Source organism: Amblyraja radiata, chromosome 17 (assembly GCF_010909765.2).
Source record: "Amblyraja radiata isolate CabotCenter1 chromosome 17, sAmbRad1.1.pri, whole genome shotgun sequence".
Lineage (NCBI taxonomy): Eukaryota > Metazoa > Chordata > Chondrichthyes > Rajiformes > Rajidae > Amblyraja > Amblyraja radiata.
The window spans coordinates 18,231,930-18,247,827 of NC_045972.1; the positions used below are offsets into that span (position 1 = coordinate 18,231,930).

General features: G+C 41.4%; 1 protein-coding gene across 8 annotated transcripts in view; it reads left to right on the forward strand.

Annotated features, from left to right (window-relative positions):
• The window catches only part of mthfsd (methenyltetrahydrofolate synthetase domain containing), a 63,898-nt gene that overhangs the window by 34,450 nt on the left and 13,550 nt on the right, over positions 1–15,898 (forward strand). For 6 of the 8 annotated variants that reach the window (XM_033035809.1, XM_033035811.1, XM_033035813.1 and 3 more), the window contains exons 2-4: positions 1,695–1,798; positions 2,950–3,063; positions 6,001–6,114. In XM_033035809.1, the coding sequence (XP_032891700.1) occupies positions 1,695–1,798; positions 2,950–3,063; positions 6,001–6,114 (332 nt within the window). Of the gene's footprint in view, positions 1–1,694; positions 1,799–2,804; positions 2,919–2,949; positions 3,064–6,000; positions 6,115–15,898 lie in introns of all 8 variants that reach the window. The other 2 variants (XM_033035808.1, XM_033035814.1) reach the window with 2 other exon arrangements.

Genomic DNA, 15,898 nt, shown 5'->3' on the forward strand with positions numbered 1-15,898 from the left:
CCTCTGTGTAAATACAAGTGTTAAGATATTTGTGACTGCTTCTACTGCCCACTGAGGAAGGGGTTTGCAAAGGCTACTGACCTTTAAAGGAAAAACAAATCACCTCAACTCTTCAATGGGTGACAGAGGGAGTGGGATGGAGAATCAAAATGATAGACAGCAAGAGGTTCATGTTTATGGACTGAACGTCGGGACTTTGAAAAGTGTTCAATCAAGCTGCATTTACTTTCTCCATTGTAGAGGAGACCATATCGCGAGCACTGATAACAGTGCGTTAGCTTGAAAGAATTGCAAGGGAATCATTTTCCTTCACCTGACAGGACTGTTCAGGTCTATGGATGGTGGAAAGGGATGCTGTACAAGAACATGTGTTGAGCTTCCTGCGTTAGGGCCCATTCCCACTGTCTGTTCCCATTAACCAGCCCATCTTCCATCGACACCAATACGTTAATTCATGCACCATGATATTGATACGGCAGTTTACCAAATGACGGGGAAATCCAAGTATACTTTATCCATTAGTTCTTGTTTATCCCCAAATACATATTACTTCAAAGGACTATAAAATAATTCTACAAGACTTTGTTGACTTTGCCTGATGAGCTTGTTTTTCTTTCAAACCAACATGAACGTCTTAAATAACCATGTATTATCTGGAGTTGCTATTCTGAATCTGAATTAATACATTAATTGGCTTTAAAATGGCCTCTTAAATGTCACTGTCGTATCTGCCTCTACACTGCCTCTGGCAGCGTGTTGCAGTCACCCACCACTTGCCTCGAACATCTCCTTTATACTTTGTCCCTCCCACTGGAGATGAGCCGAACGGCCGAATTCTGCTTCTATGACATGGACTTATGAGCCTTAACTTGGTTAAAACCAACATCTTCAATCAAAAGGTGTGAGTTGTAGAAGATTAGGCCGGATGTATGTCACAAAATGATGGTAACTTAGCCGGACAGGCAGCATCTCTGGAGAGAAGGAATGGGTTTTGTGTCGAGATCCTTCTCTCCAGAGATGCTGCCTATCCAGCTGAGTTACTCCAGCATTTTGTGTCTATGATTTAAACCAGCATCTCTCCTACACAGCTGGAGGTATATGTTGTTGTGGTTTGAAAGCCTCTAAAGTTTTGCCTTTGACTTGCAGCCTGTTAACAGCATTCATTTGTCTTGTATTAAATGTGTGATGAAAAGCATTTCTAAAACAATTCAGAAATATCGTTGTGGAGGAAATGGTGCAGGAAAAGAGCATTGATCATGTAAATATATGTGTCCAATTGTCACATCCAGGAAACAGGAAAATAATCCATGCTGTAGGTAGTGAAGGATATTTAATTTCTAACTCGTAAGAAAATGTACAAGATTTCGATTATGTTTAACAAACTGCATTAGTTATAGTCTGATTGGCTTTCATTCTCTAGTTAAAAAATACCAGTTTCAGAAATAAAGACAAATAATTAAAGTTCAATTTTCAAGCAGATAATAAATTATTTAGGATGTAATTGTTCTGTTGCCAATTTTGACCTTCCATCTCTCCTCTGAATGAATGTATACGAGTTCTGCAGGGAACACATTTTGATTATTATGTTAGTGCAATTGATAAAAAAATTAAAAAACGTAATAAAAACATAATTCCATTGTAAATTCGGTATGATATCATGGATCATGATGGGGTTTTTTAACTTTCACCCCCAGGTGTTACTAAAGGGGACATTCGTCAGAAAATTTGGGATTATATGGAGAAAAACAACTTGGCAAACTTCCCAAGACCAGTTCATCACAGAATTCCTAATTTCAAGGTAACGCACAGGTTGAAGTTCCGGTTCTCTCTTTAGATTCAAGACAGACAATTCTGACTTGGCCAAAGCTGCATTTGATGTGCTCAGTAATTTGAACAGACTGGATGTGAATCTACAATGTTCACAAAATGCTGGAATAACTCAGTGGGTCAGGCAGCATCCCTGGAGAAAAGGAATCGGTGATGTTTCGGGTTGGAATGTGTCCTCCATCAGACTGAAAGATAAAGGTTGGGGGAGGGGGGAGCGGGATGACTGAAGCTGAGACAAGGCCAGAACAAATCTGGCCAGCAGCAGTTGACCTCAGGAAAGGTGGAGTCCATAATGACCCATTGTTGGCTGGGGAAGATGTGTTAATGACAGGGGTACAAGGATGCAAACAGTGGATCTGATTAGGGAATGCACGTGTGAATTGAAATTTGAGAAATTAATATTCATACCTCTAGGTTGGAAGCTGCCCAAGTGAAATTTATATTGAGGTGCTGTTGCTCCAGTTATGTCCACCTATGTGTGGCCTCACTCTGACAATGGGGGACACAAAATGCTGGAGTAACTCAGCAGGTTAGTCAGCATCTCTGGAGAAAAGGAATAGGTGACGTTTTGTGTCGCCGCCCTTCTGCAGACATGAATCTGATGACAATATGTAACTGAGAGTTATACAGCATGGAAACAGGTCCTCCGACCCAACTTGTCCTAAGTGTTCTTATTCAAGTAATATTAAATGAAATATTAAATGAAATAAATTAATATAATAAAAACATTGCTTGTTGCAAATGGAAAAGTTTGGTTCCTGTGTGCTCCAGTTTTATTGCTGCAACCTTGGTGTTCACAATACCGCACTGAAACCTAACCCAGATTTTGTAGCATGTAATGGGATAGGAGATTTATGTGGGTAAAAAGGTTAATGTACTGTAAGGGAGCACAAAGAGTTGAAAATGTGGGAGATATAATAAAGTATCCATGTTTCCGGTTGTTGTTAATTGTAATTCGTCATATCTTCTGGAAACAGGGGGCTGCTCAGGCTGCAGAAAATTTACCAAGTCTCCGAGAGTTCAAAAACGCACTGATTGTCAAAGTAAATCCCGACAAGCCTCAGGAAAAAGTCCGTTTGCTCGTGTTAGAAGTAAGTCTTTTGTTTCTTGTTGCCACTGCAGGGTGCATACGATGCCTGTAATAAAATCAGAAACCTAGATTGTTACATCAAGGCAAGAGAGGTGAAGGTGGATCCCGACAAACCGCTTGAGGGAGTCCGTTTAGCCGCTCTCCAGGTAATAACTCGAGTACTTAAACACAGCAGTTTTAACCAATGCTTCTGAATTGGAAAGAGATTTTTAGTTCAGAAGAGAGATTTATCATGAAAATTGCGTGGAAACAGGCCCTTTGGACCACCGAGTCCGTGCCGACTAGCGATCAACCCGTACACTTGCACTATCCTACATACTAGGAAAAATTTACAATTTTTACCGAAGCCAATTAACCTACAAAACTACGTATTTGTAGTGTGGGAGAAAACCAGAGCACATGGAGATGACCCATGTGGTCACAGGGGGAATGTATAAAACTCCGTACAGACAGCACTCACAGTCAGGATCAAACTTCAGTCTCTGGTGCTGTAAGGCAGTAACTCTACCACTGTGCCACTGTACTGCCCCGCTGCACCACTGTTCCGCCCACTTGCATAAATACCTATGGATGCCCCATTGTACAATAGCTATTAATATAGCGCAATAACTTCCCATTGTGGCAGAGATGGGATACAGCCAATGTGAAAGAGCGAGAGTTTTACTGATGGAATTATTGAGGCGGAGAGATCAAACTCACTGCACGAGTCCTGGAGTGGGTACAAGGTAGTCCCCTTCTCAACATTACGCAGACCAAGGAGCTGATTGTTGACTTCAGGAAGGGAAAGATGAGGGACAATGCATCTGTCTTCATTGACAAGATGGAGGTGGGGCGAGTCAGCGGCTTCAAGTTGATATCTCTGAGGATCTATTCTGGACCATGCACATTTGGAAGGGCCTCTACTTTCTCAGCAGTTTGTAGAAATTAGGCATGACGCCAAACACTCTTATTAAACCTCTACAGGTGTATAGTGCAGAGCATACTGACTGGTTGCATCACAGCTTATTCGGTAATTCAAGCACGTGAGAATGAAGGAGGCTGCAGAAAGTGGCAGACATTGCCCAGTGCATCATTAGTGAACCCACTATTGAAGGGATCTGCAGGAATCACTGCCTCATTAAGGCAGCTTATATGTGCAGAGAGTCCTCTCATAATTCACTGACATGGTCTTCATGGAATAGTTCAGCATAAGTTATCTAGGAGGAACCAGTCACCCATAAAGTCCAAGCCCTGAATGAGCAGTGTTGAGGCAATTGTTTGTGGCAAAGGAGTACTAAAAGGAGATATTAAACTGGTGGGTTAGTTGGGATACAAGAAGTTTTTTAGTGTGCTTTAACAGGTCAAAATTAAAATATATATATACAGATTGGATGTAGAATAAGCTTAATTAAATCTGATGGTGGTATTGCACTTTGGCTGTAAGCAGTTTGCAATGTAAGCAGTTTGCATTTGCAATTTATTATGCATAGTGGAAATAGAGGTTATTGCTGGGAGTGTGCAGTATCTTGTTTGCTTGCATAAAAAACATGCTGGTGCATATATTAAGGCAAATACAGTTATGGAGAGTTAAATGGTTACTAAAGGGGAGGTAAAGAACAACAGAGAGAGACTCTAGAAACTGTTGGTTAGTGTTAATCGTTTGCCAGTGAGATTTCCCATTGCTTTGAGATTATAGGACAAATGTCTGGTATAAGTGCAGTTTGTGGGAGAAGTTATTGTAACTCGTCAGTCTATTTTGTTCTCGTTTTTTAAAATTGTTATTTGTATTAAATCATGTAACCATCATAGTCCTTCTCAATAAAACACCAATACATTCGACGGCACATAACTTGAACACACCAATGTGATCACTGGAAAAGTCCATAGCCCTGTGCACTTGCAAACACAGACATACAACATACACCAACATATCTCACACCAACATATGTCATTGTACACAGGAGTATGATTAGATATGAAACACCTATCTATTCTCCTTTTTGTGTGTTCTAGCCTATTCAAGTTATCAAAATCCCTCACTTCACACTTGTCCGATTGCCTTATGAATTTAATCACCATTCATGACTACTATTTCTGTATGTCTGGCAGATCACCTTAATTTCTTTAAACTAATTTGCCATTTATCTTTTTAATTAAATTAAAAAGCGGTATGAAAAGCATCACCCAAACCATCATCCCTTCCATTGACTCAATTTGCACCTTGTGCTGCCTCAGCAAGGCCACCAGTATAATCAAGGATGAGTCTCACCCCGTCCACTCCCTATTCTTCCCTCTCCCATCAGGTAAGAGGTACAGAAGTGTGAAAACGCATACCTCCACATTCAGGGACAGTTTCTTCCCTGCTGTTATCAGGCAACTGAACCATCCCTATCAACTAGAGAGCGGTCCTGAGCTACTATCTACCTAATTGAAGACCCTCTGACTATCTTTAATCGGACTTTACTGGACTTTATCTTGCACTAAACGTCATTCCCTTTATCATATATCTGTACACAATGGATGGCTCAATTGTAATCATGCATTGTCTTTCCGCTGAATGATTATCGCGCAACAAAAGCTTTTCACTGTATCTTGGTACACGTGACAATAAACTAAACTATACTAAATTAAAAGGTTAAAGCAGACAACTGCAGTTGTGGCATTACCATTCCCTCCAATAATCTTTCAGTGGCCCTTCTAGGCAACAACTAGTTTGGTACTGTTGCCAAGCCAGTGAAGTAGCCTATTAATGCTCATGAAGCACAATCTCAAAAATAATACCAAAGGCTGAATTACTGGAGGTTTTAGATTTATACACCAGTCCAATTATGTCACGCAGAAAAAGTAAATTGTAAAACAAAATGAAATGTTCACAAACAAATAAAATATTATAGCTGTTATCATGTGAATATGTATTATTTGTGGGAGGATGCAGAAAAATACTTTTTGAAATGCAAAGTAAGCAGAAAAATTGACGATCTCAGATTTTTAATGTTAATATGAAACGTCTGGTAAAGTCATGTAATCTTTGAGGGGCAGTATGACAAGACATTCATCGGGGTATTTGTGCCCGTGAGTAAATCGTGTTCTCTTTACTTCTTCAGGCTAGAAAAACATTGTTAGTCCCAACACCTCGACTGAGAAAAGGACTGTTTAACAAAATAGTTCCACCTCCTGGGGCCGCAAAGGAAATAATAAGAGTGTGTTCTACTGCTCAGGTGCGAATATCGTTAATGAATATGGTTGTTTCAAGTACGCCTAGATTGTGAAAAGATTTGAATTTGGAGCAGGAGTAGGCGTTTTGAGCTTGCTCTGCTATTTAATAAGATCTACCTCATTGATTCTTGTGCCCTACCCCCAGATCCCACAATTTGTCAATTATACAAAAATATTTTGATTTCAGTCAATAATTGAGTCTGAAGCTTTCCGGAGTTGAGACTTCCAAGTGTTCGCTACCCTTTGAGCAAGACAATCTATTTCGGTCCCACATGGCCTAAGACTTATACAAAGAATGTGGCACATTGTTTTGTGCTCCTCAGCCAGAGGAAAGCCTGAGAAACCTTTGACGAATTTTGGAGGTTTCAATGAGGTCAGATCCCATTCTTCCAATCTTTGGAATGTTGACAGCTGCCCTACCTGGTCAGTAAGAAGCAGCTTGGTGAATATTTGCTGTATCCCCTCTACATGAATATTGGCTTTCATGGATTCAGGAACAAAATTTGTACATAATACTCCAAGTCTTACCATGACCTAAATCTTCCCTCATGACTTACCACAATGGTGTAGCGGTAGAATTGCTGCCTTGCAGTGCCAGAGACACGAGTTTGATCTTGTCTACGGGTACTGTCAGCACGGAATTTGTACGTTCTCCCTGTGGCCATGTAGCTTCCTCCCCCACACTAAAGACGTACAGGTTTTTAGGTTATTTGGCTTGTGTAAGTTATAAAATTGTCCCTAGTGTGTAGGATAGTGTTAGTGTACAGGGTGATCGCTGGTTGGCATGGTGGGCTGAAGGTTCTGTTTCTGCTCTGTATCCCTAAAGTCTAAAGACCCATTATAATACAACAAACATCTTTTCCACTTAAATCCTCCATCAGTTATGAACCAGGCAACTGATTTATGTGTCATTTGGGATAAATGGGGTTTTTTTGGAGACTGAGAGGATGGAATCAGGCATGGAAATGCATATAGGATACATGTCGCCGACTTGTTTACAAAAATAGACACAAAGTGCTGGAGTAATTGAGTGGGCCAAGGAACTAGTGCAAGCATCAACTGAAAAACTTAATCCAAACCAATCAATGTACTCCTTATCTTAGAACTTAATCGGCCAGTTTCTGTCCTAACATTTGGAAATTTTTGATCAAAAAACTGGGTTTCCAAACCTTGGAACACTCACTAACCCACTCTGGAGAAAATGGATAGGAGACGTTACTGGTAGAGACCATTCATCATGCTGATTGCAGTGGGGGAGGGGAGAAAGCTGGAAGAGAGGTAGGGGTGGGCAAAGTCTGGCAAGTGATAGGTGGATACAGGTGAGAGTTTTTTTAAGATTGGCAAGTAGTTGGACAAAGGCCAGAGATGAAAAGACAAAATGTGAGATGCAATCTTAATGCAATCTTAATGAAGTACTGGCAGGCTCAATTTATAGCTAGGCTTTCTCATCCTCTCTCTTGCATATCTGCAACAAATTCTACAAATGTCTCCATTTGCCACAAGCACTCTTAAACCCATCTGTGTCGGCGTGAGGATGTGTTAATGCATTAGTGAGTGTTCCAAAGTTAGGAAACTCAGTTTTTTGATCAAAAATTTCCAAATGTTAGGACAGAAAATGGCCAATTATGTTCTAAGATAAGGAGTCCATTGATCGGTTTGGATTATTTTTTTTCAGTTGATGTTTGCACTAGTTCCTTGGTTTAGTCCATAGTTTTGCCATCGGACAAATATACACATGGAAAAGTTTGAAAACTGACCTTTTTCCTTTGACAAGAAAACAGGGCTTACCGGTAGCTCTTTGACAGGGTTCTGAATTGACCAAAGTAACAACCATTTCCATTTTTCGACGTACCTAACTGCGAAATCAAAGTTATGAACTTTGGGTAAACATGACCTAACTGTTCAAAAGAGGAGCCTGCGTAAAAACTCTGGGCGGTCCTTTCTGTCTTCTATATTTTTCTTAGATATCTTCATACGATAACAGTTGGCTGTGTTATGATACCCGAATTCAAAAGACTTTTTCATGGCCGTGCAATTGTTGCCTTTTGACTTGATGGGGATATTTCTACTTGAGGCAAACAGCTTGAGGCTCTACAAGTACTGGAGCACCATCTAGTGTTTCTTTCCAGTGCAGTCACTGCTGCTGCTTACAAACAGGCAGGCCTGCAAATATTAACAGCAAGTTAAAGATTGGCACCTCAAGTAATGTGGAAATGGGGAGAGTTTGAAATAGTCATCACTTTGATTTGAGATCAGGCAGGGAATAAATGAGCGGACACAAACGATGCTGCCTTTAAATGAGGAAGAAGTTAAGGAGTCACCACCCATTTAAAATTTGTTGCTGTGACAGGATATGAACTGTTAATGAATGAACTGAGAAGGGAACATGGAAAAAACGTGCAGAGAATCTACTTAGATTTAGTATTGTGGTCACACATCTTGGTGTAACAATACCAGTGACTCTATCACAAGGGTTCCATTATAAAAGGTTAACTCCTTGGTCTAGTAACCACCTGTTAAAGGAAACGAGTCTTTTTGTTCAAAACTCAATGAAGTGAAGTTAATATTTAAGTTCTTTTTTTTCTGTTTCTCTGATGATTAGGGCTGTTAATTAGAGAAATTTGGAAATGGGGTTGACTTGGAATGATTACAAGTTTTCACAGTGCATTTACAATTATCATAAGGTCGAGTGAAATAAAATTCATTTGTTTTGAGGCGAAGATTCAACTGTCTGTGCATTGTTACTGGGTTACACGTTTACCTGCTAACAGGTGCACTTATATTTGGAAAGGCTTTCAACTGGCTGTTGAATCAATGTTGTCTGTGGAAAAATCTCGAAGACTATATTGTTGACAGTTCTTTAAATTTTCAGTCTGTCATTTTACCTCAACCAGAGGAAGGTAATCAGTAAAGGAAAGCTCATTATAAATTGGAATTATTGTTAGAGATTGAAATTGTAACCAATAAAATACAGAAAACATTTATGATGCACTAGGTGAAAAGATATTTCACCAGTAAAACATTTTGCCAGTAATGAAGTAACCGTGCAGAATTTACACTTTTTGTCTCATTATTTTTGTACGAATGCTGCATGTGACTTTCAAATTGCACATGTAGTAGAATACTGACTAATCTCCTTGTTTTGGAAATACCATGTTGCTGTTGCTGTTAATACTCTTGCTGAACAACTATCTACCTCAGTGGTGACCCTTGGACTATCCTTGATCAGATTTTGCGGGCATTAGCTTACATTTTACTTCGGAGTCATGTGAGTGACTACGTGAAGAACCCCGCTAGGACGCATGCATGTCATTACGCTACACGCATTGCACGAGTCATTTCGATGGAGGAAGGACGTTCCTCCTAAAGGGCTGGTGTATACAACCAGCGAAGACAGGTAAGAGATCTACGTTTTCTTACCTCTAGGATGGACAGAAGACGGACCACAGTTGCAAAAAAGCTGGCGGGGGAGAGCCGTGCAGGAACAGGCAGCCAGCGGCGGCAGACGGCAGGGCTGTCTCCATTGTCGGGAGCACCTGTGCTGAAGTTAGCCTCACCACCGGCGGGTGGAAAGGCTAAACGCAAAACCGACCGAGCCGTTCTTTCGGACGACTCGGATTTCGAACAGCCCCACGCCACCTTCGCTCAGGGGCCTGTGGGGCTGAAGGAATTGGAGGAGCAGCAAGCGACCAGTGACCGAGATCACTGGAACGCGTTTGAGCTGCGGGACCAGCGACCGCTAGCGGGCAGCGCTTGAAAGCTCTGTACCGCGTTGGAGCGGCAGCTGGTCCAGGACAAGCCGCTAGAGCCAGGTGCCCGAGAGCACTGGACAAAAATGGAGCGGCTGATGGAGGCAATACTCCAGAGGGGGTCTGGCTCTACTGGGCAGATATTCAGCCCTCTGCAGTACATTATTCAGGGCTGTATTCAGCGTCTATTGCCTCCCAGGACAGCATAGCGGGGCAGATTTGGACTGACCCTGAACAGGAACTGATGGACAACTCAGTGCAAGGGGTAAGTGGCAACTTACTTGAAGTGGTGGCTCAGTTCGCGAAGCCAGAACTCACAGGGGATGATTTACCAGCCAGGTTAGCGGCAAGTGTTAATTACATGTCCCTGAACCAGCTACAGGGACAAGCCCTAATTGACACCATGGGGCTTCACTTGCAACCTGGATATTGTAAATCCCTTAATGTCCCAACCGTGAACGCATGTATTTGGAAGCATGTAGGAGCAAGCATCAGGACCAGGGATGTCTTACTACAAAAAGTACTTAAAACCCTCACCGCAGGGATAACAGCATTCACACGAACCTTGGATGAGGAAGATATGAATCAACACCACAAAGATGCCCTCGCCCTCTTCTGCAATACCCAATATGAACTGAATAATATCAGAAAGAAGAGTATACAGCCGGTACTAGACCCAAAATTTGCGGGATTATGCAGAACAGAAACAACCACCGAAAAGACTTACCTGTTTGGAGGGGACCTACCAAAACAGGTAATAGATTTGGACGAAGAATCCAAAGCCCTGGGAATTATAAAAGCTACCAAACGCTACCCCCAGAAGTACCACCCCTATGCACTCATGGGTCGCAAGGACTACTCCGGAGAACAGTCGAGGGCAAGACCAATCCAACAGCGGTCTTTTTTAGGACATGGCCCAGGCCGGCCCTCGTGGAAGATGCACCCATCTACAACACAAATCAAGACACCGGGGCCTCAACGTCCTCGGGGACAAGGGAAGAAATAAGACCACTGGTAACCATAGAGGTAGGTGGGTCTGGACCCTTACTTATTAACGATAGCATGGGTGTTGGTGGCAGATTACACTTTTTTCTGGATGCATGGTATAAGTTGACATCAGATACTTATATCCTAAGCAGTATCCAGGGATATACGATAGAGTTCTTACAACCACGTAATCCTCCAGTCCAGCATGTGTTCAGGCTTAAGGGCGAAGATAAAGCAAAAGCACATGCTGAACTGCAGAGACTCCATAAACTGGGGATAATTGAACAAACCCAACACGAACCTTTAGAATTCGTGTCCAACATTTTATTAAACATAAGAAAGATGGTGGTTGCCGCATCATCATAGATTTGAGTAATTTGAATGTTTTTGTAAAATATATTCATTTCAAAATGGAAACCTTTGCTACTGCTAAACTAATCTCCAAAGGTTACTATATGGCAAGCATTGATTTAAAAGATGCTTACTATTCAGTACCCATAACAGGTGACCACATACGTTATTTGAAATTTAATTGGATGGATCAACTCTGACAATACAGAGCACTACCAAATGGGCTTACTTCTGCACCTAGGTTATTTACCAAAATATTAAAACCAGCCTTAGCTTTCCTACGGGAACATAAACACATTGTGATGGCTTACTTGGATGATATACTTATATTGGGCAAAAGGTTTTACACCATGACGAGCGACTTACGTACAGCAGAATTAACAATAACAGCCACTATACAATTATTTGAAAGCCTAGGATTCATTATCCATCCAATTAAATCAAAATTGAAACCTTCAACAACAATGGATTTCTTGGGATTTACCATTAACTCAGTTCTTATGTCAGTGGCTTTGCCACAAGACAAAGCAATAGCCTTCGAGGAGGATTGCGGCAAAATCATTGACACAAGAAAACCATCTATTAGACAGGTGGCGAGAATGGTTGGCAAGATAATAGCAGCCTTTCCAGCTGCACAATTCGGACCCTTGTATTATCAGAATTTACAAAGGGCAAAAATAAGAGCTCTAAAATACAATGGAGGTCATTTTGATAGACCTATGGAACTACCAAAAGAAGCCATACTAGAACTACAATGGTGGAAAGAAACCATTAGGCATTGTTCCAATCCAATCATTATCAGCAATCCGTCTATCACACTACAAACGGATGCTAGTGCTCTCGGATGGGGTGCCACGGATTCCATCACCAGCTGTGGTGGGAGATGGAATGAACAGGAGTCATCATTGCTACACACTTTGGGCATAAATTACTTAGAAATGTTGGGAGCTTTTCACGGCCTTAAGTCATATTGCTTAGGGTTTTCTCACCAGCATATAAGATTACAAATTGATAACACCACTGTGGTAGCATACATCAACCACATGGGTGGAAACAAATCGACATCATGTGACAATCTGGCAAACAAGATCTGGCAATGGTGTATCCGCAGAGGAATTTGGATATCAGCTACCTACTTACCAGGTAGACAAAACTTAGTGGCAGACACCAGGTCACGCAAATTCAATGAGAACATCGAATGGATGTTGGACAAAAAAGTTTTTGCTGAAATTACAGCACGATACGGAACACCAGATGTCGATCTATTCGCATCCAGGCTTAACCACCAAGTGCTAAAATATGTATCATGGGAACCAGACCCTGGGGCAGCAGCTACAGATGCTTTTTCGCTGCATTGGGGGAAATTGTTCTTTTATGCATTCCCTCCCTTCTGCCTCATCAGTCGGGTACTAAGTAAGATAAGACAAGACTCTGCGTCTGGTATCTTAATAGTACCCGATTGGCCTACCCAACCATGGTTCCCATTGGTACAGGAGATGATATTAGAACCTCACATCACCATTCAACACAGACTGGATCTACTGGTAAATCCAGCAACTAGGACAAGTCATCCTTGTCACCGTCACATTAACGTTTTGGTTTGTAGAGTCTGAAAGCTCATTTATTACACCTGGGCTTAACAACGAGAGCTATGAACATGATCGCTGGAGCCAGCGAGAGTCAAAAAATCAATACCTAGTATATATCAGAAATGGCACAGGTATTGCAACCAGAACAACATTATCCACAGACCTACAAACATTCAACCGGTATTGGAATTTCTGGTAAATTTACACCATGACGAGCGACTTACGTACAGCGCCATCAACTGTGCCAGAAGTGCCCTGTCTACCTACCTCTGGAGAGAAACGGAACGACAGCCTGTGGGGTCACACCCTTTGGTAGCCAAGCTCATGAGGGGCATATTCAATGCTAACCCTCCTAAGGCCAGATATTCCCATATATGGGATGTTGGCATCGTTCTGAATCTACTAAGGAACTGGACTCCAGCCACTAGCCTGTCATTACAGACTTTGACCTTAAAAACGGTCATGCTGATGGCATTGGTCACAGCACAAAGGGCGCAGTCCCTACACAAATTGAGGCTGGATACCATGACCAGTTCGCAGGAAAATGTACATTTTTACATCCAGGAACTGGTAAAACAGAACAGACAGGGGTCGGCAGGCCTAAAAGTGATTTTCAATAACTACCCTGCAGATGAGCGACTGTGTGTGGTAACACATCTCAAAGAGTACATTAAACAAACCAAAACCATCAGAGGCACAGAACAGGCACTGCTCTTTAGCCACAGACAGCCTCATAAACGAATAACAAAACAGACCATTTCCAAATGGATAAAACAAGTACTTACTAAAGCAGGTATAGATACTAATTGTTTTAAATCTCACTCCACCAGGGCTGCATCTACGTCGGCAGCATACAAGTTGGATGTTCCATTGGATCAGATCCTCAAAACGGCAGGATGGTCATCAGAAGGAACTTTCCATAAATTTTATAATAAACCAGTGGAGGAAACTGGAACTTTTTCAAAACCTATATTAAGTTCTGTAATATAATTTGTCCCCATCAATATTTGGGGTTTTATGATTTCTTTTGTTAATAAAATTGTTTGTTGCATCCACATACCGTATGGATGTCGAAAATATTTCTCCCATATACCAAGGCAGATGTGTGTCATGGACTCGTCCACGGCATGAAATCACAGAGCTTTGAAATCTTCACGTAGTCACTCACGTGACTCCGAAGGAAAATAGTAAGATTAAACGAGAACTTACCAGTTTGAAGTTTGATCTTTATTTTATGACGAGTAACGTTGAGGGAATACGTGCCCTCCGCTCCCACCCTTGATCATATACTCAACTGGTATCTCTCTCTAATCTTACTATGTTTAGTCATTATAGTTATCTGTGATTCCACACCGCTGCTTTGAAGAATGACACGCATGCGTCCTAGCGGGGTTCTTCACGTATTCCCTCAACGTTACTCCTCATAAAATAAAGATCAAACTTCAAACTGGTAAGTTCTCGTTTAATCTTACTATTAAATGTTATTCCCTTATCATGTACCTATGCACTGGAAATGTCTCCATTGTAATCATGTATTGCTTTCTGCTGACTGAACTTCACATAACAAATGCTTTTCAACGTACCTCAGTACACATGACAATAAACTAAACTCAAACTAAAAGTAGCATAGATAATGGTAAATGTTAATGCTACATACTTTGAATATGCACATGTTGCTATTGTTATTTGCTCTTTATAGAGGTTGATAATTGATAAGTATCTTGATGGGAGATTTTTATAAACAAAAATGCCTGATTTTTCTAATTAAATCTGAAAGAGAAGCCCTGAACCTACCCAGAAAATCCAAACCCTCATTATACGCAAGGTCTCAACAGGAGAGATAGTTATGTATGTAAAAGAAGACGTATTTATCCAACAAATCTCACAATATCAGGACAATGTTAATGCCCTTTAATTACTGAAATATATTTTTTGGTGATGCTGTTTATGCAAATGGATGTTACTCTGTGTAGAGAATGTCCCACTGACAGCAATGTATCAATCAACAGTGCTCTTGGTGTTGCTGCTTTAGGAATAAATATTGACCAGGAATCTAGAGAACTCTCTTCAAATTAATGGTATTAGAACTTGACTACAAGATGTGGCTTTGGTTTAGTAACTTACACCATCTTGGTGGATTTGCATGGAAAACATATTTTCCTGGCCTTTGCAGGCAAGTTGAGATGTTAACGTATTTAACAACTGTGAACTTGAACTGGAAATGTGTCGACTCTTGTGTTCTGAGTGAAATCTGCCGTGAGGGAGGGGGAAGAACAATGGAGGACCCGGTGTGGGGGGACCACTGTGGGTGGGGGGGGGGGGGGGGGGGAGAGAACAAAGGAGGAGCCGGCGGACTTTGTTCAGCACTGTAGGTGGCCACTATTTGCATACCTTGGGCATGCAAGCAAAGAATTTCACTGTGCCTTGTCACATGTGACAATAAAATATTCCAGTCCATTCCATCTACTGTTCCTATACTTTTGTACTTAAGCATGATTGTGCCTATGTGGAGTAAGACTTTTACTGAACGGTATGCAGAAAAAAGGAATTTCACTGTACGTAGGTATACGTAACAATAAAGCACTATTGGATAGGTGACCAGCTTATCGTCATTAGTATTCACCCACTCGCTTCCTCTTTTGATCATTTGCGATATTTTTCTCCCTGCAGGACATCAAGTTGCGGTCAGTCCTCTCCCAACTTGGCTGCAATTTGCATCTGGCAGTTGACAGAAAATTTCACTAAATGTGACAAGCCTGATCTTGTCTGTGGTCACATTTGTGTAGAAAACTATGATAGATCACACCCAGTATTTACACTGTGCTTGCCTCCATCCTAAAGAAAAATATATTCCAGGCTGGAACAACCTTAGAAAAGTCATTTACTTACTTTAGGAGGATAAACCTTCCCATGGTAAATAAACACCAACCTATCTCATCCCTGAATCCCTGTGTGCACAGATCTTCCAAACCACACATCGCACTCTTTCCCCACACACATGGAAACTGTTCATCTCCATTGTTGTTCCCTCTGATCAGAACCCAATTACTGACCCTGTCTTGCTCCTGGACTCAGATGCCATTTTTTTCTTTACATGCTCAACAACATGA